Raw genomic sequence first — 26,248 nt, forward strand, 5'->3', positions numbered from 1 at the left:
CTCAACCAACTCAAGGGGTTAGGAGATTTTCCTAAGGAAGGTTGTTGTCCACTAAGTAGAAAAAATAGCATAACAGAGATTCGAATTCACACCCATGGAAAAAGGTGAAAAGTTGTGGTATCCTTAACCATTTGTATCCTTAACAATTTGTGTCGAGCCGCATTGGCATGATATTCTTCAATTTCATGCCACTAGAACCATCAATGGTCATTGTCCACTTTTTTAGTCATTTTTGTATACATCTTTTTTATTTATTTATCTTCTCATTCTTACTTCACTAAACACTTTATTTCATATATCCTATTTTCACTATGATTCCTATTTTTTCTCATCTCAAGATACAGGAAACCAGATTAGAACTCACACCCATGAAAAAAGATTCCCTTTCCTCGTTTTGGCAATCCACACTAATGACATTCCTGTGTTTTTATGTTGTGGTTTTGAAAAGTAATTTGATTAAAACACTTTTTACCTTCTTTGTGTTTTCCTACTACTACAACGAACCTTTTTTGCATTGGTTATTTTGGGGATTCTACATCAATTGTAAAATTGATGTAGCACCAAAACCGATGTAAAAAAGTCAAAATAAAAAAAAAATTAGATTGGTTATATCTAGTACTTGTCAATTTTCAAAAAATGAAGAATAATCTAGATTTGGATCTACACCATATCAACTCCATGGACAATTTGCCTTAAGCAAAAACACACTAGGAAGAGCAAGCTAAAACATAAACGAACAAGAAAAATAAGTTCATCCAAAGATTACAAAATGATTACAACTAGAGAAAAAAAATCAATAAATTATGTATAACAAACCAAGCACTAGATAGAGCAAGAAAGCAACACAACCGAAAAAAGAGAGTTTATCCAACGATGACAACTAAGAAACTTTTTTGCAAAATGATTACAAATAGAGAAAAAAGAAAACCAATAACTTATTTACAAAAATGAGACAATTAGAAGAAAGATAGACAAACATGATTAAAAACCAAGAACTCATTCAATTCTGAAGTGAAGGAACCAATTCTACATGATCTACGAGATCCAACACATCATCACTTACATGCTTGACCTCCACAAGATCTTCATTTTTCAACAAGATCCTCATCAACATCATCGACAACAAGTAGCATAATCCTTCCATGGATGCGATCAAGGTCACCATTGACATTGAGATCCACCAATGGTGTTAGGGCATCTTTAATAAAAGTTCTTGAGCTCAAAACCCCATGTCAATTAGATCTACCATTATTCTTGTTCAAGAGTTCTCCATGTTAGAGGTTGGGTTCTAGGGGAAGAACTCCCAAGAACTCTTTTTTTAAAAAAAAATATTAGTGTTTAACATTTTTTTTCCAAACTAATTCAATGTAGAATCCGCAGAAAATGATCCAAAAATCCAAATTGGGATCTACCACTAGAGTAAAAAATAAGTAAAATTCTTGCATCTATTTGACATTATAGGATCCACAAAAAGTGATCCAAGAACACAAAATGAGTTCTTCCATTAAAGATGCTCCCAAGATTTATGTCATCAACACCCATCTTCAACAATAGTGACAACATCTGCATCGAGATCCCTAAGAGGAGAATATCAAGATCCTCATTTTCAACACCTGTCATCAAGATTTGTGTCCTTGAGAGGGTGACAAGGTGGTGGTGGGGGCAAAGTAGACTGGGGCGCGAGGGTGAAAGAGATGAGAGATGCCAGGGCTCGAGGGTGGGGAATTGCTAATCCTTGAAAATGTGAAAATAAGGGTTCGCGGGTGGGGAATTGCAAAGTTAATCGAGGGTGGTGCATGGGGATCAAAATGAAGTAAAGGATCTGAGTGTATGGATTTGCAAGAACGATTTTTCATTAGTTATAAAATTAACGATGTAAAAAAGTATTTTCTACGTCGATTAATTTAATAACAGATGAACAATGGTATACTTATTTGCAAAATGTCATTTTTTATTTTCTACATTGGTTGTTAAACAACCAATGTAAAATGCTTGACGTAAATGACTATTTCATAGAAGTGTCCCTTATAAAAAATAAAAAAAAACTCAACTAAAAACCCACTTGATTGAACCCTAACTCACATATTGGATTTTGTCTAGTTTATGTCAAGCACAAGATGTTGCTTTAGATTAAAAAAAAGTTCATTTAATTTCTATCTCTATTGTTGCGAGAAATGCTAGCTATGAGATGGTTGTAATTTTTTTTTTATTAGGAAAGACTTGGTTGTAACGTTAGAAGTAAGGGTGGGTATAAGGACCAATTCATCTCATTTAAGGCTTGGCTTGCGAAACCCGCATTGTATAAGGGCTAGATAAGTTTGGTTTGTGAAATTAATGATCTTTTTTTCAAGCCCATACCCGATCCATAAAACTCCATAGATGAAGGAATTGATCAGCAAGTTCAAATAGTAATATAAAATAATTAAAAAAAAACAAAAAAATCTATCAAATTAGAAGATTATTTTTCTTTCATTTTAGTTAAAATCTATCAAGCTAAAATATATCAACATGTATAACTAAAATACATCAAGATTTATAACAACGAAAAACACTTAAACCTTATAAATTAAATATTAAAACCTTAGCATGTCTTATGTGGGTTTTGCTTTCACAGATTGGACCCAAAATTACCTATACTTAGATGATTGTTTTTTTAAAAAAATTGTTATCCACACGATCTATGAATTTAACAAACCGATTCATGAATTTTGATATGTTTACCTACCACTATTTAGAAGCGGAAATTTGTCAAATACATATGAACTTAGGAAGGGTGTCATTTTGAAGGGTTAATATAAGTCTCACACCAATTTCATGCATTTCTATATTAAAAAATTAACTACGTACTTAACTGATTTTTTTTATTATATAAAAGTGGTTGGTGCACTAACCTATGTTGTTTTGTATTTTCCTTGTCTCTTGACGATTAAGCAAGGCAAGAGTGTGCCTAAAACTCAAACGTAAAAAAGAAAAGGTGCATGATATATGCATTACGTATTTCTCATCTAAAATTAAAGAGGATGTGAGTTATCAAAAAAGAAAAAAGGATGTGGCAACACAAAATATAGTGTAATATAATAGCTATGACTTATGTTGTTAATTCAAATAATAATAATATTAATTATATATGGGGCATATATCAAAACATATAATAAGAATTGTTACCTGTCGGCAAGACTTTTCCATGATGATGATGATGTATCATGCATCAAATGTCGTCACTGATGGACAAAGCGCATTCTACGTCGGTTAATTTACACATATGACGGTTGTTGATAACCGTTGTCGTAGGCAATGTCGTAGAAAGTCTTCACTTTCTACGACGATTCTTTAAAAAAATGTCTTAGAAAAAATCACTATTCTAAGACGATTCTTAACTAAAAACCATTTTAGAAGAATATAGTTCTAAGACAGTTCTTAGTTAAAAATCGTCTTAGAATGATGTCTTTTTCTAAGACAGTTTTTCAGAAAACTTTCTTAGAATGTCGTTTTCTAAAACAAAAAAAAAATAAAAAATTTGAATATTCTAAGATGATTTTTCCAAAAAATCGTCTTAGAAAGTAGACATTATAAGACGGTTTTTTTGAATGTGTTTTTTTATAAAAAAAATTAAAGATTCTAAAATGATTTTGCCCTAAAAATTGTCTCATAATGTCATTTTTTTAAAAAAAAAATTCACTATTTTTAATACTTTTTTATCGTCATAACTTTAATGTACAAGCTACAAAATGAGTTTTTTTAATCTCAAATATGGGACAACCTGGTGCTGCAAAGCATTTATTATGCAAGACCCAGTGAAGGGTTGGACCTGCTATATGGGTCTGGATATGAGAAATGAATTTAAAATTTGCTAATAATGATTAACATTTTACCTTGGAGACTCTAGCACAACTACCATTGTTTATGCTCCAATATTGTATCTCACTGACACATAGGACAAAGCTAACTCATTAGTGAAAAAATAAACAAAAAGGGTCACATTGCATATATTTTGGCTACTAGAAGATCACATTGGAAATTTTATCAATAGAAGGACTAAGTTGAATAATTTAAAATAATAGAAGAACCAAAAGAATAACATAAGATATTGTAAGAAATAAACAAAGATCATCAATCAAAATAAAATGAACTGAACAAAGAAAGCAAGAAGCATAATTAGCAACAATAGAAAAACTCACCTCACTTGGGAGAGCAGAGGTAGCACTGCCACGATGGGCAGGATTGAGATCAAGAAATGTAGCCAAGAGACCCTGGGAAGAGGAAGGAAACTTCTAAAAGTTTTCTTCGAAACTTAGTTTGTAATGGTTTGGAGGCTGATAACTTGTTAGCTTCAGTTTTTTAAAATAATCCTCTGAAGAAGAACCACAAAGTTTGAAGATCATGTGAATCTGCTCAAGCTATACACATGGAAAACTTCGTAAAATCAGCTCATTTTACTAGTTTCCAATACAACTTTATTATTCCATTATATTTATGGATGGAGGAAGGGAGTAATAAAATTAAAACCTAATGAAGTTTTCATTTCAATTTTTCTTCATTATTACTTAATAGATCCTGATTATTACAAAATACAATTTTTTTAGAAAAATAGCTCATATCCCTAGCTTGTAGTATTTTTTCAAATATTTTTTGGCCAAATAAGTTTCAAGGTAATTAAATAAGTTAAAAACTAACTTAAAAGACTTTTCATTACCCTATTTATATAGTGTTTAAACTTATAGTTTTAACTTTAAAAAAAAAACTTATAGTTTTAGTTTTTCTTCTCCATTTTTTTCTTAATATCTTATTAGAATTCTTCTTTTACATTTTTTATATTAAAAATTATTAACACTTTCTTTCACTCTCATTCTCATCAATAAACATTTCTTTATGATATATAAAATCATCAAAATTATAGTACAAATCCATTTTTATTAGTTCATTTTATTCTCTAAAATATTCAAAAACAAAATATTTATATCCTAATTTTCATTTAATGAGCTAATTTATCTTTTAGTTAATTTATCTTCTAATTTTATCGAATACAAAAAAGAAACATATTAGATTTTTAAAAGACATTACTAAGACAATTCAGAAAAAAGGACATAAACAACCATGTATACGTCCATCCAGAATGAAAAGAAAGAGGAGAAATAGTTTAATTTGGTAGACAAGTCACAAGGTTAGATACATAGGGTTGGATTCATTTATTTGTCGTATTTTATTAAAAGAAGTTCTAGAGCCCTATAATGCATGAGATCAAGATTAATGGGAATCTAAAATCTTTCATGATCATAGGCTCAAGTTAGCTAATTGGTACCCCTGTCCTGCCAGGCATAATTGGTCTTCCAACAAGCATCTCAGCCAATAGGCATCCTGCACTACAGAGATCAATGTTGAATCCATAATCAGTTGAACCCAAAAGAAGTTCTGGAGCCCTATACCAAAGCCTTGACAAAAGATCAACAACATTGAGATTTGGTAACAGGTTAAACACGTCCTAAAAACATGCAAGATAAGAAATGGTGAAACACAATAATGTAGCATAAGCAAAAAAAAAAAAAAACTTCAATGGTTCCCAGCCGCCATTAATGTTACATCACATGGTTTATTGGTTTTGTTACAAAAAGGTTCTAAATTATATTAAAGAATTATGGACCAGCAGAAAATACTAAATCAAGATTCAAGAACCAATTGATAACAAAGCCAAATAATCAACATTTACTAAGCAAGAATATGAGAAACAAACTTGCAGATGGTACAGGATCTCATGGTTTAATGGAAGCTTTCCATCAATAACAAGGTCAAAGAAACCCCTGATCTCTTTAAGTCTTGCATCCAAACCCTTCAAGGTTGTGAGGTTTGCACTTACCTATGTAAAAATAGCATTGTCAACTCTCATCATCAATTCATTTGCTTAAAAGAATTTCAAAAGTATTACAAAGAAAAAACAAAAAATAGAAAAGTAACAAGACTAAAGAGTACAAAGGGAAAGGAATTACAAAAACAAATGAACTGGTTAAAAGGGACAAATGAAACCTTTGTCACAAGGATGCTAATGGTTGTATCCTTCACATATCTAAGCAAGTGTTCCACTACTGCACAAAGGTAAGAAGAATTAAAAAAACAAGAGAAAATGGTTACACAATTGTATGGATAAAATTCATAATTTTCATATAGAAATTTTGAATCAAACAAAATATAAACAAAACATAAGAAGAAATACATCAATTTTACATTGAATGGCATGACATACATATTTCCTCAACTTCATTAGTAGTAATCTCTGATGGCACATGTACAAACACCTTTTGACTTTTTTGAGTGGCATTATGTACACAGAATAAACTATATGTCAGTTTCTTGGAATACTAATTTTGTGTTGAGCAAACACTAGCTCCCCTCCCACCATCACATACATCAGGATTACTTTTGTAAAATAACAGCAAGAACATGAATATAAGAATTCTATCAAAGATATGAAGGGCTTAATTTGTACCTCTTTAACCTCTTCAACGACATAATATGTTTTTCTTGGGATTCCTAATTCCTTAGGTTCAACATCAATTATAACCAAGACAGGATTTGGAACATAGCTGCAACAATTTTAAGCTTGATTAATTTGGATAAAGATTGATCAGGTACACAAAACTACAAATGAAAACTGAAATTCTGATATCAATGACAGATGTCGTACAGGATGTCACGACATCGCGCTTTAGAACATGCAGATTATATTTGACCTTATGAACAGATTAAACAAGTGAATAACACAAGAGAATTGTTAACCCAGTTCGGTGCAACGTCACCTACATCTGGGGGCTACCAAGCCAGGGAGGAAATCCACTAAAATAGTGTTAGTTCGAAGATCTAACAGCCACTGTTTACAACCTTCTCACCTAACCACTACCCGTGCAACCTCTACCTAAGAACCACTCTTAGATATGAGAACCCCTCTCACTCCCTCTCAATCACTCTCCCGTGTTTACAATTAAATCAAATACACACCAGAGATTGCTCTCTGAACAATAGAGATCAACTCTACACACTCAGGTCCAACACTTGATGTTAGGATAACATCAAGGTGGCTCACAAAACACTCAAGTCCCAAAACTCACAAAATAACTCTTCAATCCCGGACTTGGTAGAAAACTCGTGCAGCCTTCATGTTTATATAGCAGTGTGCGTATCTGGGCTGCAACTACTTGTGCTGGATGAGATCTATCATTTTCCTGAAAATCTGCACTTAAAGATCTAAAAGATACAGTTTGATCTTTTAGTTTTTATCTTTAATCTTTAATCCCTGAACGAACTATTCAAGTTTGTAATTCGAACTTTAATTATCTTTTAATTCGTTCCTAAAGATAGATCGCCAAATCTGTTGCTAACTGCACATTAATCTGTTAAAGATATAACAGATTTATGTGTCCAGTATTTTCGGGCCGGATGTCAGGACATCGTGTCCGACATCGTGGATCCTGCAGCTTCAATTCTTCATTTGACATTTTATCTTGACTTATGCATTGTGCAGCCCAATCTGATTCCTTGTCATAACGTTGGACATCATGTGCAGCAACTCCAACTTTCCTTCATTGTCTAAGTGCTTATGTTTTAACAAAATTTTAGCCAATCTTTTAAAGCTCAGTAAAGCTAAGCACTAACAAAAACATTAAAGATAGAAAGAGACAAAGAGAATAAGAGTAACACCTAGTATGAAGTTTCAATCAATTTATGACAATTATATTGACAAGGATAAAGAACTTGCCAAGCCAAGCCACTATATTATTTTTCAGCAAAACTGTGAAATATTAATGCTCAAATAAAGTGAAGAATACACAATACACAACAATTAAAAATTATTATATAGAGAAATTCAGATCAACAAACATACACATTAAATAACCCATGAGTGTCAAAGTCATTTTCACGCAACTTTGGACCAGTGCTATACCACCCCACAACATGCTCCTTTGTTGTAAACCAAAAAGAAAAACCCATGTTCAATTAGATAAGAGATCTTCAATTGAAAAAGACATACAAGAAAAGGAAAAAAATTCCTACTCATACCATTTATTCTTTTAAACATGGAAAACATCGATTCATGGTAATTATGGTCAAGAAACCAAATGTTAGGATCCTTGTCATCTTCTTCAAAGGGCATTGTCAAATTAGATAACCAAGTAGTGAGAGACAGACAATTCATACACCCTAGTAGCTGTTAATTTTCTAAATTGCACATTGAAACATCTCAAAAAAATTCATTTTGGAAGTAACAATCTTATACATTCAAATTGGAAATCCAACATAGTAAACATAACAATGAAGCAACTAGTGCCACATGAAACTTCAATATTTAATCATCTGTTATACATAACACATAACAATCAATGTTAATTTAACAATTCATAACTTTTCGCAAAGCTGTCGGCAAGGGGTAATTCCATTATTATTAATTTTGAGAAAGTCCTAATCATCTCTTCACATGAAGGCTTCTAGCACTTAACAAAGCTAAGATGGTAAACGTCACACTTAACAAAAAGCTACTCTACTATATCTAGTTAAAGATAGGGCACAAATCCTCTGAACTAAGATTTGAATTAAGTTAAAATTGAAATAATTATTGGATCCGTAGCATGTGTGGAATGTTGATTTGGGTGTAAGCGAAGGCGGATATGAGACGTAGAGTCCACGGCCACCACTTGCTAGAACCCTCTGTTTTGATCATTTCTACTTCTTTTTCTCATGATAATTTTTTTTATCAGTTTTCTCAAGATAAATTAACATATAAGCAAAAAAGATAAGGGATTAACCGAGCAAAAAATCCATGGTTCCTTTTTCGTCGAATAACGCTTGGTTGATATATCCTTTTGAGGAATAAAAGCATAGGATTATATGACGAAGGAGCGCACCCTACAAAACAATGATAAATTCTAATTAAAATGTTTCTGGGAGGAGGACAAATGCTTAAAATTCCATACAACACCTTCTCATGTTGAAGTAGAAAAGATAAAACTAAGCAACGACGCTAAGGACATTTCACATTGAGCCTAAGCCAATCATCAATGCATTCAACATGAAAATTGTGAGCACAAGGTAACCCACGGACCTGCATTAGAGTAAGCGTGAAACCCTTAGGAACATCACCACTCAAACGGTTCTCTTAAACACTACTAGAAAAGGGTGATTCAACATCGTTAAATCTAAGTCGGTTATGAGAAAAACGATGTAGTAAAGCTTTTGGTGGCATTTTTGAAATTAAATCAAACTTTTATAAAGCGTTAACAATGTTTTTCGTTAACCGCATTTGATATAAATGTTACGAAGGCGGTTTTATGAAAACCCCCTTTGTTTTGTACCATTCAAAAACGATTTCTCATAAAAACCGTAGTTGAGTCAGAGTAATTTTAAAAAAACGCATGACTCTTCAATTCCTCTCTCCTCGTCCCGCTCGTTTTTCTTTTTTCATTGTCTCTTTCATCTTCCCTAGGCTCTCGAGAAGACGCATCCACCGCTGAAACCAAACCCAATGTCCTCTCTCTTGAATGTGAATTCCTCTCTCGCAACTTCCAACCAGCACCGGCATGAAGCATTCCGTTCCAAAGAGAAAATCGCAGTTCTCCTTGAAATCTTCTGTGAAACACGCGCTTTTCAAGAGCGAGTTGAACTGATTGTTGCTGTGAGTGTGCAAATCGGAGATGGCGACGATGATGTGGTCCTTGGAGAGGAGTGATTGGGACTCGGTGGAGGTAGGTGAGTCGGGCGAGTCGACTCGGTCAGTGACCGGGTCAGACCAGATCTGATGATGCTGAAGTTGAGCTCGCTCTTAGAGTCTTGGAAGGGTGTTTTTTGCTTCACCCTCAAAGTACTGCTCTCGCCCATCAACACAACGCTATTCAAGTCAGGTGTCCATCATTTTTTTTGTTTACATCTTTTCGTTTTTTCCATTTCTGTGAAAACACTCTGTTAGCTACTAAGTTGTTTATGTAAAAATTGTTGCCCCCTTTGCAGGTTTTAATGAATATATTATCCACTCGTGGAGTGCTTGAGCAAGGTGCATGCTTAGATGCTCTAATCTCATTGATGGTGGATTCATCATCCAATCAAATGGTACCTTGACTCTTTCTTGAGTTTACATCATTTGCAAATATGTTTCTTTTGTCTTCCTTCCATTCTTTTTTGTTTTAAATATCCGAGGGTCTTGGCTTAGTTGATAGGATGTACTGATTGATGTTCCTCTTGATGCTTATGAGATAGTTTGTCTAAGGTTTTGCTGCTAAAGAACATTTTTAATACAAAACTTGCCAGTAGAAAATGGAAACTAGAACACAACTTTCATTGTCACAGGAATTTGGGTTCATTCAATTTAATTTTTCTGAGAGGGACATTCAGCTCTTTTGACTATTACAGCTTCCAGCAAGCTCGTAGTTGGTGTTGAATGGCACCTTATCTTTACATTTATTTATGCTATAGAAGAAAAAAAAATAAAAGAAGAAAAGGATTAAAGAACAGAATATGGAGCCCCACAATTGTAAGATTGAAGAATAAATTAGAGCATTCAATTCAAAGGGGTACCTCAGTCTTTCTTTTACTTTTCATGGTCTAATAAGAAAACCATATTGGTCATACATATTATAAAACAATCTCACGTGTGGGTTGCTCTTCCAGTTTTCCTTAGGTTATGGTATCGATAAACATGGCTTGGTCCTTGAACTAGATGTTCCTTTTCTTGTTTAAGCTATGGACAAATCACACTTATACATGCCATGTGATTTGCAAATATTAATTAAGTAAAAATTAATATGTCCACATTTCTACAACCTTGGCCTAGTGGCTTCAATTTGAATCTTTGATCATGCAGGGTTGGGGTCGCTGTTCATAACCTTGGGCAGTTTTACCTTGGACAACGGAAGTTGGAAGAAGCTCGTTGTTCATTCAATTTTATTGATTTCTTTTTATGTAAATGGATGGTCCAAAAATAGTCCTATTTGTTACACATAACTCTTATTTGTTTTATGATACTTATTTTGTTTTCTATTTACAAACTGCTTCATCTTTAGCATATGCTGCGGTTTCCAGAAGTGGTCAAGAAAATCTCCTTCAGGCTCCCTTATTGTCTAGATCAAATAGCATGGAGGCTTCCTTGGCAAAGGATACTTCCTCTAATGATGTGAAAAATGGTCAAGGGTATATGGTTCTTCTATGATAACTTCTTACCACTTTCTGATCATGTGTGCTTTTGTGTATTGATAGTAGCTCTGTCTTGCATGTCTCTTAATTGGTATAGTGCCTTTAAACTCAATATCACAATCATTGCTTTCTATAATAAAATATGGTGCTGAATATTGTCGCTTTGCTTTTTCTTTTGAGATTTCAAGCTAATTGTATTAAACTGGAGGTATGAATAGCCTTTTATTATCCAAAGGGAGAAGTGAATGACTAGGACATCTCTCTGGTCAGTATTTATGATTTTGATGCAATCAAGAGTATGTTGAATGCATTATCTAACACCTCTCTTTTCTCTTTAGATTCCTATTTTGAGTTCACTGGCAGTTATGATAACTATAAATTGAAAAGATATTCATTTGGAGAGTCCATGTATGAACTCTATTCTTTTTTTTTTTGTTTAACAAAACAATGACAAATCATTTTGAAGTTATAAATTTGCAAACCCTATATGTTTAGTGTCAGTAAAATTGCTGAATTGCTTCAATTTTGTCAGGTTCAAAGGCCATAGCATGCTTGCTCCTTTCACAGCTGGGTGGCAGACTACTGATTTGCATCCCCTGGTCATAGAAAGGTCAGAGGTGAACTTTGTTGCTGTTTTTGTGATTTTTTAGATATTACTTTAATGTGATATATTTAGGAAATCACAGTTTCCTTTGTTTTCATTTTAAAGATTTAATGATAACTACTTTTTCAATTATGTTATTTACCTGATTAATTGATCCAGGGAAGCTATGTATATGACATTAACGGGAAGAAATATCTTGATGCACTTGCTGGTCTATGGGCCACTTTTTTAGGTATGTAAGATATCTTTGTTCAGTACTTCGCACTTATTTATTTTGCTTATGCTTTCTGAATTATATATTTCTTATGGTTGATGTTCTCAATCCATCTTAGAAGCAAGGATGGATATAAATTTATCAAATATATATTGATATTTTAGCATTCTCTCTCTTCAGCTATCCACCAAATCATGCCTAAGTTGCTTGGGGATCCATCTCCTTCCCTATACTTAGTCTGGAACATTTCCTTTTTAGAATACATTTCATGTGAATAAAAAAATGATGAAGTACATTGCTTGTGATGTACACAGTTGATAATATACAATTTTTTGTAAGCATGTACACAGTTAACATTGGTTCATGAATTTTATATTTGATATATATATATATATATATATATATATATATATATATATATATTTCCACGTACAGGAACATGCTCTACTAGTATTCCTCCTTTTTCTCATTTAAAACAATGTTATTAATTCTGTACTCTTGCTTCTGGATGTGATCATGGTAGAATATATTCAAAACATGTATTTTTGGTGCTTATAAAGTTAATTTAGATTGTTAGAAGTGATAGGACAGGCAGTAAGAATGAATGCAATTTCTACTTTAAGGTTGCTATATATAGGCTACATGTCTTCAAGGATGCAGAGTGGACTGATTTGTGGGGAACATTGATCATCAGTTGCAGGTACATTTTTGCTATTTATATAATGTGTCTTAGTCAAGTTATATGATTCTAATATACTGTCGGTGAGTGTATATGAGTTATAGCATTTAAGTGCATACAATGAATTTTCAATTTAATTATTAGATTTTTAAGTTGGTAGGCCTTGCTTCCTTCTTTCTTTTAATGACTAGGGTGGTCATGATCTTACTGAAATTGGTGAAAGAGGGGTAAACATCAGCGGTGGCCAAAAGCAGAGAGTATCCATGGTTAGAGCTGTCTACTCCAATTCTCATGTGTACATCTTTGATGATCCCCTAAGTGCTCTCGATGCGCATGTGGCTAGCCAACTAACTTCTTTATAGCTTCTGTTATTTCTATGTTAGCACTCAATGAGATATAACAATGTGTTAGTAATTTATTTTGCCTTTTATTAAGTGTTATTATAACTTTTGTGAGTATAATTTTTGTCTCATTAAAATTAAATTGTTAATAAAACAATTATACATTTATATTAAAAAGGTTCCTATAAGTAGGTCGTAGTTTTGCTGTTTTCCTTGTCCTACTGATAATTAAAAAAAATAGCTAGAATCAAAAGGGGGAAAATATCCTTAGAAAAATCATGTGAATTATGCCGCATGCTTTACAGGAACCAAGTCATTAGCAAGAATACCAAATCAAAAGGGGGGAAATATCCTTAGATAGATAGTGGGTGGCGAGCTTGATATATTGTTGGGTCGCAAGCTTCCTTCTCCAATTTATTAGGAAATCACAGTTTGGTTCCACTAGACATATGCACGAGTTTGGGTTACGATCATTAGTTGAGTTAAGAATAAAAAAAATCTAAACTTGTCTTTTGTGAGGTAAATTTAATTAACAAGAAAATCATTATATAAACATGCTAAAATTTACCTTTCCTTAAGACTTGAATATTATTCGGTTCCTTTGTTTGGGAAGTTTTAATTTGGAAATATTAGTTAATGCATCTAGGAAATAGTACGTTCATGTATAACATGATAAAGTGCAATCAATACTCATGGGTACTAGTGTATAGGAAGTTGTAGTCAATTAATATTTGCCTAGGAAGTTGTAGTCAATTAAATTGAACTTGATGGCCTGTACGTGGTTAGTGTTTTATTTTTTTATCTTGAGGGATTACGAGGTCCTAGTAAATTTTTTGGGAGATAAAAATTATTAACAGTATTTTCTTAAATTTTATTTTATTTTTACCTTTAGGACAACAACATTTAGGAGATAAAATTCCTTTTAACTACTTATTTCTTATTTTATTTAAGAAAACAAATATTATACTATAACCCTTTATATGAGAAATGTATAATTTATATCTTAATTAAATTTTAGCACATAATATTACTAATCTAAAAAAGGAGCACGTGCATGCAAGCTGTAATTTTTTGTTGTTACAAAAAGTGTGCACTGTGCAGGCTGTATTTTTAAATTAAAAGATAAATTTAGAAAGTTTCTCTATGGGATGTAGGTAATGAATTTCTTAAACCATGCATAGATACATAATGCCCGTTGATGAGATGTGAATCTACCCTTCTTTACTTTCCCCTGATGAGTGTCCTGGTCTCGTTATTAAGTGTATGTAATTAAAAAAAATGTACTTCTTTAGTTTCATCTTACCACATAGCACTATCAAATAGGAGATTCCAGTATATTACACTATTTTCTAGTTTGCCCCATTCCATTTCTTAAACTATTCTTTTATTTTGCTTTGTTTCAAATTAACAAAATATTATCATTCTCTGGTGACACAATTGTGTAGGTATGTCTTCACAGCTGATCCTAGAGGAACATTGAAACTCTGGAGTTTGGCTGACCCTTCACAATCTGATCTTCAGAGCTCCATGGGGAGTAACAAAGCATTGCGTATAGCAGAGTTTATACCAAATTATGGAATGCGGATAATGTGTTTGGATGCATGCATGAAGGAAGAGGTATTCATCTATCCATGGATTAGGATCCTCTCATCTTTGTTATGGTCTTGTTATGAAGAGAGAAAGGCATAGAATAATTATAATATGACCCACCCTTACTTGTGTAGGATTCATTAATTTTGCTTGTGGCTCTCTCGTTACATGGAATAAAACCAACGATTTTTTAAGACATATCTTTCCCTATGACTGGTCAATTGAAAAAAATTCATTGAGTGGCAATGTTCCTTCTATCATTTGGCAGAACAGGACTTTAAATGGAACAAAGCAAATTATCCTGAAGTTGAATCTTTGTCAGATGAATTGTATGTGTAACCTTTTTATGTAACATTTTCTGCACATTGAGCCAATGGTTCTCCATATTCTAAAAATAAATAAGCTTTGTGTAGTATAATTCATGCTTTATGTGTCAAATAAATTTGCGGAAATTATGTTACTAAATTTTTGCTTTACTTTCATTACTCTTTGATATTTTAATATGTGACTGCTATGAAGCTACCAAATGAATGTCCAATATGGAAATCCTTCAAATTCTACATCGGTTGACTTATAACCGATGTAGAAATCCTTCAAATTCTACATCGATTGACTTATAACAGATGTAGAAACCTTGCCATTATTACCCATTCTACATCGGTTGACTGATAACCGATGTAGAAACCCTACCATTCTACATCGGCTTCAACCTTAGAACCGATGTAGAAAGCTCACATTCTACATCGGTTGAGCTACACAATCGATGTAGAAAAGTCGCCCTTCAAAGACGGTCCTCCAACCGATGTCGGTATTCAACGACACTGTGTTACCACCACGCGTCGTAATCGATGTAGAAAGGTCATTAGAACCGATGTAGAAGGCCTTTTTTTTAGTAGTGAAAGCACCACAACTTAAGACTTGGTAACCCGAAAACCTTAAGGGGCAACTCACTTGAGAGGTTTTGGTTGTTGAAATCCAACACCGTTAGTCTCATCAAACTCCCCAACGAACTAGGAACCCTACTTGAAAACCCACACTGACTCAAATTAAGAACCTACAAATCCACATTGAACGGTCTTCGCGCACGCCAGGAGAGTGTGGACGAGATGCACGCCGACTTCCTAATGGTCAACGAAGACGACATGGCGCATGGGCTCAAACGCGACGGAGTCTGCTGATTCCACTAGAGATGGCTTGAGCTGCTTGTTGATGTTGTTGTTAGCAATTTTGATTCAACTCCTGAAGAATGGAATTGGAATTGGTTCATATGAAAAGAAAATTGGTATGTGGAGTTTCAAGTGAGACGAGAGAGAGAAAGAAGGGTGGAAATGATGAAGACAGAGGGAGGGTGAAAGAGGGTTTCAGAGTTTATTTAGGGCTAGAGTTTCATCTTTGGAGAGTGAGAATACGTATTCCCACTGGAGAGCGTGAGACAGTAGTTAAAGGGACACACTCAAATATTAAAAATAGTGAAAAATTTACTTATAAAATCATCTTAGAATGACCGTCATCTAAGATGATTTTTGAAAAACAATCTTAGTACATCTCCTATTATTTACAAAAGTGTCATTGTCTAACATTTTAAGACGATTACCTAAGAATCATCTTAAAAGATGTGTTGTAAAAAAGCACTTTTTTAGTAGTAGAATGAGAAATGAGACATACTTTGCCATTAAATACTTGCTGGACATGTCGGGTTTACGAATGGGAGTTTCAAACTTCATGGTTCCTTTCTAAGCTTTTGGAGATCAATTTTTCAGCCAACTCCAAATATTTTTTTGTGTGTGTATTAAAAAAGATATCATCAGAAAAAACTCAAATTGCGTGTCTGATAATGCCAACGAGTTGCGAAAATAATTATTTATCGATAGATATAGGCAAAAGGTTATTATATTATATTTGATGAAATTTTCATACCCGTCACTTCATGTCTTCATCTATGGCCTTTGAGATCTTTTTTACATACATTTATCTTGTGAAATAATTTAATTTGCAAGGATCTTTTTGGTGTATAACATTAATTTCTGCATCTAAAAGCAGGAAATAGTAGAGGAAGTGTTTGCAAATTATTTTGGATGATTAATTCTGATTTTATAAAACTCATTTTGGCTAAAAATAGTTTTAAAGCATTTAAAATGTTTTTTTCTTAATCAACAATATAATTTTACGGTAGAATATAATTGAATACAACGAAATGAATATATAATTGAAAAAGAAATATAACACGACAAAAGTACTCAAGCACAAATTACAACTGAAAAGGCAAACACACATTCACCTGAATACATCTATATACTTCTGTTCCTAGCAAGGGACACAACTTCATTTATCTAACAGCTACCAAATAGACTAAGAGATAACAGTAACTATGTTCGTTGCCAGCCATTATTCATGAGTTGATCGAAGACAAGAATATATGAATCTAAGTTTATTTTAAATGTAAACTTCATTTCTATTTGCAAATTAATTTTTTGAGTAAACACTCTCAATTCATCTCTAAAATAATTATTTGACGCAATTCAAATTTTTGAAATTTTTTATTAAATAATATTCTTTTAAGATTATAAATATATAATATTTTAGCCATTTTATTTATTAAGTTAAAGGATTAAAGTGTCCATAATTTTAATATTTGATCTAATACTTTATATGGGATTATATAATCTAAAATTGAAGATCATGGATTTCCAATTTTCCATTTTGAACTAGATATGTTCCATTCCAGACATTTCATTTTTGTTGTATAGTTGTACTTATGCATGTACAGCTCAAGATCGTATTTATGCTACATGTCCAGCTACAACAGTGCAGCATGCATGTGTGACATGGCATGACATGACATGATATTATAGCGTTCAAAATTCCCCACGCACTCCGCATCTGCCTCTCCATATTCCAAACGCAGAAAAAAAAATCCACATGAACCAAAATATTTTATAAGCATAAAAGATAAGTATTATCAGCGTAAAAAACTCTATATTATTAATTAATTTAAAAATTATTATTTATATTATTTATAAGATAAGTTAACAAACTTATCATCACATAGATAATGTATTTACGGGAAGCCTTTGTTGTTTTAAGTTATAAAATTGTATTTATGATGATTCTGAGCAATGTTATGTTTGAAGATGATGGTTAGGATGCACATGGTGAATTAATTTAGGCATCATGTAAAAGTTTTATGGACCATTAGATATCCTTAATTAAATTCTAAATCCATGGCTAAATTTTTCTTTCTCTTCCCAATTTTTCCCTTTGAAAACCCTTCTCTTTATCTCTCTTCTGCCTCACCTTCAACCACGATGACGTACTAAATCACTTCAACAACGCCAACATTTGCAACCTTCGCAGAGCAACTCCATATTGGGTTTGGTTGAAATAGATATTCCTTTGGTCTGATGACTACCTTGCATATCGGCAGGTATTGATGGTGTGTCGTCAAGGTCGAGTCGACCTTAACGATGGACTCGACCTTGACGACAACAACATTCGTGCCAGCCTAGACGGCCACACAATGGTGTTTGTGTCTTTTTTCTTCTTTTTGTGGATATGAGAAAGGTTTTTTTTTTTTCTAATTTGAGAAAGTGACCGGTTTGTGGTTTCCATATTTGAGAAAGAAAGGGAGAGTTGTTGTCATTATTGTAGCCGCCATGGTGGGTTCACGATAGTGATTGTGGTGCGTTCACAGGGTTTCCTAGTATTGTCATTGTAGTGGTTTTGCCATTATCATCTCCCTAGTTGGTTTCCTTCGATGTCGCCGTTGTAATGGTTATGGTGATGTCGCAATGTTGTTTGTTGGTGGCGATCGACAACGCGATGTGCTTGCTACTAGTGGATGAAAGAGATGGGAACAAAGGGATTAATTGGAAAAAAAAAAAACTTCACCTTTGATTAAAAAAATAATACATCTTATGATTAAAAAAAAACTTTAGCATGATGCTTAAGTTATTTCACTTGTAAACGACCCTAAACATAGACATGTTTGAAAATATTACTTGTGTCATTAGTAATTTAAAAATAATATTTAAAAATAATGAAAATAAAAGTGAGATAAAAAATATGAAAGAATGAAGTAAAAAGTGGTCATTGTGTTAGAAAATAACTTTCATTCCTATAAAAATATGAGATACCCACTTCTTATAAGAATAAAAAAGTCATGAAACAAATATAAACATTTTATATTACTAAAAATCAACTATTTCTGAAAATATTTTTTATAAAACTTACCAAATACTTCCAACATTTTTGGAAATCTGGTCTCCCTAGTTAAGAGTGTGAGTATACACTCAAGCGGGTCCATGAGCTTCAAGCAGCATTCGATAGGAGTTATAGTGATTTTACCTATAATATAACATTAAAGATGTGAATAAATTAAGGTAAAATTGTTTCAATAATTAATTAGAGCTCTTGGATTTGAAAAGAATTGTGTTAAATAGTTAAGAAAAAGAATTTTACTGTCTGAAGTGGTTCTATAAGGCTCATATAAGATTATGAGCCAATAAAGAATAATTGTGTTCTAGGCTAAAGATAATATTTGACTAGCTAATATCCAGCACACGTGCGTGTATTTGACTAGCATTATCATTGGCTTCAATATTCTTATGCAGTTTCTGTACAAATTATAATGCTCGGAATCATGAAAAACCTACTTGACATCATATGGGAACCCATTTTATAAGCAAAAAAGACACAACAGTATTATACCACTTCCAAGCAAAGATACACTTCCTTCTCACAAACGTGTTATTATACCACTACCATACTATAGGGTGCTCTCACATGCATGACTCCCCCACATGCATTTTATTTTCAACCACACAAACTAAGAACCAACCGGCCTCATAAAACAACACTTGACAAACAATAAAACAAGACCTGACAAACTAAATTATTAGGTGGTCTGAAATCAACCTATCATCCATCCATGATCTCAATCAATAATCATATGACATAATTATTTAGCATGATCATGAATGACGTGATGCTCAAAGACCGATCATCTAATAATTTCTCCTAACAAACAACATTTATATATATATAGCACTAGTAGTATAAGTTACTATAAATTAAAGTACTAGAACTTAATTATCTTCACTTCTTATTCTGATCCCTACCCATGTTCCTGTTCCTATTCATGTCCATATTCTTGTTCCTTTCACCGTCACCACGGCCGCGATCAGCGGTTCCATGGCCTTCAGTCGGAGCGCCATACACGGGAGCAGCACCAATAGTGCCATAAGCAGTACTGTATTCAAACCCCGAGGCTGCATAGTTAGGGCCAGCATACGGTTCTCCTGTGGGTGGCGCTCCGTACCCGCCACTCCCTATGTTCCCGTAAGCGTAGTTCGCCACGGGGTCTATGGCAGTTCGGCTTCCGAACTGGTTCCGCCACCGATCGGCCTCGTCGTTGTTCTTGACAACGTCGAGATCGCGGTGACGGACATCATAGGCCCTCTGGTCGTTCCCGAACTCGTCTCGGTGATTTTGTTGTTGCTGCGCCATTTGAAAGAGAATATTGTGTATGTTTTTGATGGATGTGTGATGTGGTTTGAGAGGAGTGTTGTTGTGTGTATTATATATATATATCGAGAGGTTAAGCGGTGAGGATTTAGTGCAAATGCCACCTTAGGTTATTCGGCATCTGCCACGTTTTGTTTGGATGGATTAATCATTTAATTGGACTCGCTTATTGCTAACACGTATGGTGCACAAATTATAAGAAATTCACGTATTATGCGAAGGGGCTCAAGCAAGGGGTTTAGGATTCATAAAAGGACGAACCATGTATAATCCACAAAAGGGATTTCTAGGCGAGAATTGATGATCCCATAAAAGGATATAATTTTTTTCAGTATTCTATCAGTTTTTCAAGTTCTTTCAACATCTTTCACCTTCATGCACGGAAGATTAGGTTTAGAATTACAAATATTAAAAATTAATTAAAGATAAAAATGTCTTTTAATAAAATATTAAATTAAAACTAAAAATATTGAATTTGCAAAAAAGAAACACCCTTTAGATTTAATTGTAAAAAAATAAAAAACAAAACTGAATTATCTACCGTGGCAATATATGTCACTTATTATTACATAATTTGATAATAAATAAGTCATAACGGCCTAAAAGAACTTATTTTCTCTGACCAGTATATTTATTTTGATTTTTAATTGGGTCATACACATCACTTAACATTTCTATTTTTTTTTATTAAAAAAATGAACTTGATATATCCCACCATTTTCAGTTTGAGAATGGGGGCTCTAGTTTGAGAAACTTCAAAGAGAACCAATACACATGCAATCTGGTACCGAAGTGGAATTAATGCTTTTCTCCTCAAATATCGTGTTCATGTTATCCAATGCAAATGGTCTTATCTATCGGTGTAGTTGTAGGAAAAAATATTAGATAATTCAATATTATTAAGAATATGTTTGGAATAGCTAAAATCTTAAGAAAAAAGATAAGTTTTGGTAAGTGTTTATGGTCTCGACTAATGTTTAATTATTTTTATATATTTAAGTTTTTTAATTTAAAAAAATACTCAATTACTTGACATTTTTATTAATTAGAAATTATGTGTTTCATCACTACTGATATTTTTTTTTTTAGATAGAAGATGATTAATAATAAAAAGGTTGTATATGTAACTATAATTTTGGTTGTAATCTTAAAAATTAATAAAGGTTTCGTATTCTTGTCCCGATAACAATTATGGTCATATCGCTTTATTTACCTATATTTTTGTTACTGTATTTAAACTTTGATTTTAGTATTGACCATGTAAAACATTTAATCACATATCATCGTTTGTATCACTTTTAATTAGGTAATTATATATTGTAAAAATAACAAACTTACGTTACATTGATAAATTATAATTGAATTTATATATAAAATTATTGTATATTATTAATATATAATTTTTTTTCTTAAACTTTAGAAATTTACATCACAAACCACAACAACTTACATGATTGAAAATTTATGTTTCTAGTTTGTCTTTTAAATCAATACTATTAAGCAAAGCATTACATTATCTTGCTCAATTAGACCATTTTAGAAGTCAATATCATACCATCATTGAAGATTATAATATTAACTTGATGATAAAAGAAAAAAGGAGAGAGAGAAGTCGTGGATTCAAGTTCCTTCACTAACAAGTAACATTTACTGATTAAAAAAATATCATACCATCATTAGGTGAAAGATCATTTTGTTCAAGGACACTTGTGGATATTTTGTGGAAGAATACTTGATAAGTGAAAGTAGCACCTAAATGCAGCAATTTGATAAGGACAATCTAGGGATCATAGTATCTTGGTCTTGCTAAGCTTAGTTATAAGGTTTTTATTGAGCCATGATAGTGCTTTCTACATAATGGAGTGTGAAGAGTGCCTCAATTATGAATCTCTTGATTTGTTGTGTTCATTGCTAACTGTTTATAATTGTAATCTCATGTGTTTGTGTCTATGTGTGCTTTAGTGCATAGGTAAAATGTTTCTCGAGTGACAAAAAGTATTGGGCCAAATTGGATAGTGAATGATTGAGCTTAGTAATTGGCAATTACTTAATGCACCTCACTTTTTGCTTTTGCATCCCATAATTTAATTATGCCCAAAATATCCTTGTTTATTACAACTTAATAATATGAAACCTTCGTCCTCCCAACACCTTCCCACCTCAACTCATATGCACCCTTTGCTGAAGTAATTGTGACCTCATTTAGCCATTAAGCCTCCATTTTGCCGACAATACGTGTTGTGGTTCATCTTCTCCTTTTCCTTTCGCCATGTGTCTTTATTGTTTATGTTTTTACTTCCATGAGGCTTCCATTTGAGGTTTAGAAAAGTTTCATTAAGGTTCTATTGTTGTCCTCCTTCCTCCATCGATGGGGAGGTTACTATTACTATTTATGGTAAGTTTTTTTTCTTCAGATTACATATTATGTAATTCGTGTTATGTAGTTACACATTGGAAAATTTGTAACAACTTATATATTACGTATTGATCAATCCTTAATTTATTAGATGAATTATTGATCCGTAACTCATCTAATACAACTATGGATTGATCAATTTGTAATGTATATGTTGTTACATATTGATTAATTTGTAACTTTATTAGATGAATTATGAAATGACTCTTTATTGTCAATGTAGGTTGCGAGTTAAAGAACAAAATGACAAAGGCTGAGAGTTAACCAAGCAACACTTATTATGGTGGCTTCAACAACATAGGTTGTTGAGGTGTAAGATGGATCTCAACCATCAATGTAGGTGACACTCCGATGACCCACGGGGTGCAATGTGCGAAACAAATATAAAGGAGAATAGGATGCTACAACGGTAGGAACAACAAAAATTAGGGGTGAGACAACATTGGGAAAATGGGTGCAAGAGTAACAACGAAGCAAAAATAGAATGGGGAGAAAGGGTGCGACGACACAAGAACAAGGAAAGTTAGAGGTGTTAGGGTTTGTACAGATGGGGTGCGAGTAAGTGGCTAAACAAAATTGGGGTTCAAGCTAAAATTAATAAAGAGTAAAAAAAATCCATCCATATGCTTTACTATTTCCAATGGACCAAACAAAAAATGAAGAGTTTTAAATAATTGCTCAAGCAATTCTTAGAACTGGCACTTGCTATTTACACCCATAATCTTGCTACATCCTTACTTGCTCTTTTAATTTTTTTTTTATTTTCGATTATACTCTTAATTTGTTAAAATATGATTTTGGAAAGTACCTTTTAGAACATCATATATCAATTCCATAAAATTAATTCAGAATTATATTTTAACAAAATGCATGGTTTCAGAAATTACTTTTCAAAATTGATATATGTTGTTCTAAAAGTAATTTCTAATAGTCATAAACAAAATTTAATACAAAATATCAAATGTACCTTCCTTCAAGAGCTACAATAATCATTAATTGTTGGAAGCATACTTTTTTATGCTAAATATTTAGAGACTAATAACATGTATACACGAGATTCCCAATTGGTGGTGAAACGTGTAGAGACACAAAAAAGTACCGTATACATTGTATAATATATGAAGTCAACCATGGACCTACCTTGAAATATAATGTCATATGGAGGGAAATGCACAACATCACGAATAAATTTGGTGGTAAATACGAATAATAATGAACATGATGAAGATGAGGGTTCAAAATTAGGATTTAAATAATAATGATGATAAAGAAAAAAAATAAGATTTTAAAAGTAACAAATATGGAGGGTGTAAAAATAAGATTTAAAAGGGTATGATTGGTAATAAAAAATATAAACATAAAGGAAGGGATGTAAGAATAGGGCCTAAAAGGGTATGATCATTAAAACATAATTTGGGTAATTAGTTTCCAGAATTGTTATATGTTCTAGAAATTAGTTTCTGGAACTATGCATTTTTTTAAAACATAATTCCCTAAATTAGTTTTTTCAAATTGCTATATGTTGTTTTGGAAAGTATTTTTCAAAATTGTTTTAACAAATACTCCGGACCAAAACTCTTGATGTTTTAGTTTCTTTTTTTTATAATTATAAAATTCTTCGTATTTTACAAATTTGAAGCCTCTTTAATTATTTTCTTCCACATATACTCTCATTATGGACATTTAATAATGGTATTTTAGACTAAATAGGTAGTTTTTGTGTAGTATTAAATATTTTTTAAGCTGTGTGAACTAACCTTAAACATCAAGAGTTTTTGTCCAGAGAGAGTAAAAGGGTATACTTGGTAATAAAAAATATAAAGAGTAGGGAGGAGTGTACTTAGCAAATACTGTGGTGTAAATAGTAGGTGTCTCCATAGCCGAAAGGCCTTTAATACACACTTTAGAAAAGGATGAGAATTGTAAAATTGATTTTGGTAATTCTCATTACATTCCAAAAAATTCTATTCCGAAATATAATAAAAAAATACGACCCTTTATAAAATGGAAGTAATGTTTGTAGTTGAAATTGTGTTGATTGTTATTTTAAAACTCGAGGTTACTCCTTGTAAAAAAAAAAACTCGAGGTTACTAAGATCCCTAAAGAACTACGTGGCAGAGTCTTTTTCCATGGCCAAATTAATGGCTCGCATCATTAATTAATTCATGACGACCATTATAGTTAACAGTAGCTAAAATGGAATCACAATTTATCACCACAAGTATAGCACAGATGGATTATCAATACGTGTTACACGTAAGTAATAAGTTTTTTTTTTCAAAATAAAATTAAAAGTGGTTCTTTATCATTATAAAGTTGAATAATCTTTTCTGCTTTTAGCCTCTCTTTTTTTGCTGGATAAGCTTTTAGCCTTTATGCATCCTTCGACCTCCTTACCAACCACTCTACTTACAAAATGGCGAAATACCATTGAATGATAAAGTAGCGTTCAATTTATGCGAAAATAATATGATCAATATTGATGGAAGAGATCATTAATATGATAAGGCAGAAGAAAAATGTATAGAAAAGGAGATAACGAGATTCCACTTTCTTACATGTGTCACTCAGTTATATTATATAGTTTTTTTTAGGTGGAGTCATTCTCCTAGACAATGATTGAGATCCCTTCCAATGATAAAAGCATGTAAAATAAGCGAATATCAACATATTATTAAAATTTACTTTAACTTGAATTCTCACCTACATAATCCATATCAAATCATTTTGTAAAAGTCTAATATCGAATCTATTTTGTAAAAGTCTAATGTAAAGGGATATATCCACGAATCGTTAAAAAAATTCAATCTTTCAAAATTAATTTGTGAGATGAGAATTATTTATCACTTATATATTCAATCTTAACACTATTTTTAACTAATATGAAACTTTAACCTATTTCATTTTTGGTCATGGTTACTTGTCACATCGTGGGACTTCAACGCACCTCTCTTTACCTAAGAATGATCACAGTCAAAGTTTTCCAACACACTCTCTCATACTCAAAGCATATCCTACTTGAAGCCCAACAAACACAAGAGACCCACTAATAATCTAAGATAAACTCTAATATCATTTTACAACTTGAATTTTGAACCTAACTTTACTTACAAATCGACTTATTATTGTTTTAAAATAATTTCATTAGTTTTGTTAAACTTATAAAATAAATTAATCCTAAATTTTTTTAAAGCCTAATTAGTTAAAAGTAAATATTTAAGTCAATGAATCAAGTTTAATAAATGGACTTATTTAATAATAATAATAATGATGATGATGACATGCAATATTATACTAAATTATAATTTAATGCTTTAATATTATATCTTTTTTGGTTTATCTAAAGCTATAATATACCTTCTTTATACTTTTTTCAAAAATATCTTTTTTTCCATAAAGAACTTTTCTGAATATTAAAATTTTAGCACTTTTGAAAAGTACCTTTTGAAAGTGTTAAAATTTTAACATTTTAGAAAGTACTTTTCGAATGCCACTTTCTAGAAGAAAAATATCCTAAACCCTAAAGATAAAAAATGGGGCACTTGTTGCCTTTTAAGTTATTTTGTGTTTGGTATGCATTGATATATTCATTTTCTTGATTTCTTTAAAAGAAACCCTAACAGACAAAAATGAAATTATGAGATTTATGAAAGCATTTGTAAGAATATAATTCTATAGGTCCATCAAGACTCTAATCACAATTATGTCAAATCT

The 26,248-nt window shown here is 32.2% G+C and overlaps 1 protein-coding gene across 1 annotated transcript; it reads right to left on the reverse strand.

The window, feature by feature from the left end:
* Positions 1 to 5,284: 5,284 nt before the first annotated feature.
* Positions 5,285 to 8,140, reverse strand: LOC114403576 (26S proteasome non-ATPase regulatory subunit 7 homolog A-like). The gene is made up of 7 exons (XM_028366596.1): positions 8,047 to 8,140; positions 7,871 to 7,952; positions 6,479 to 6,575; positions 6,236 to 6,311; positions 6,019 to 6,077; positions 5,729 to 5,851; positions 5,285 to 5,479 (listed from the first exon to the last, which is right to left on the reverse strand). Exons 1-7 carry the CDS (start codon positions 8,138 to 8,140, stop codon positions 5,285 to 5,287), a joined length of 726 nt encoding a protein of 241 aa, XP_028222397.1.
* Between the last annotated feature and the right edge of the window lie 18,108 nt (positions 8,141 to 26,248).

Source organism: Glycine soja, chromosome 20 (assembly GCF_004193775.1).
Source record: "Glycine soja cultivar W05 chromosome 20, ASM419377v2, whole genome shotgun sequence".
Classification (NCBI taxonomy): Eukaryota; Viridiplantae; Streptophyta; class Magnoliopsida; order Fabales; family Fabaceae; genus Glycine; species Glycine soja.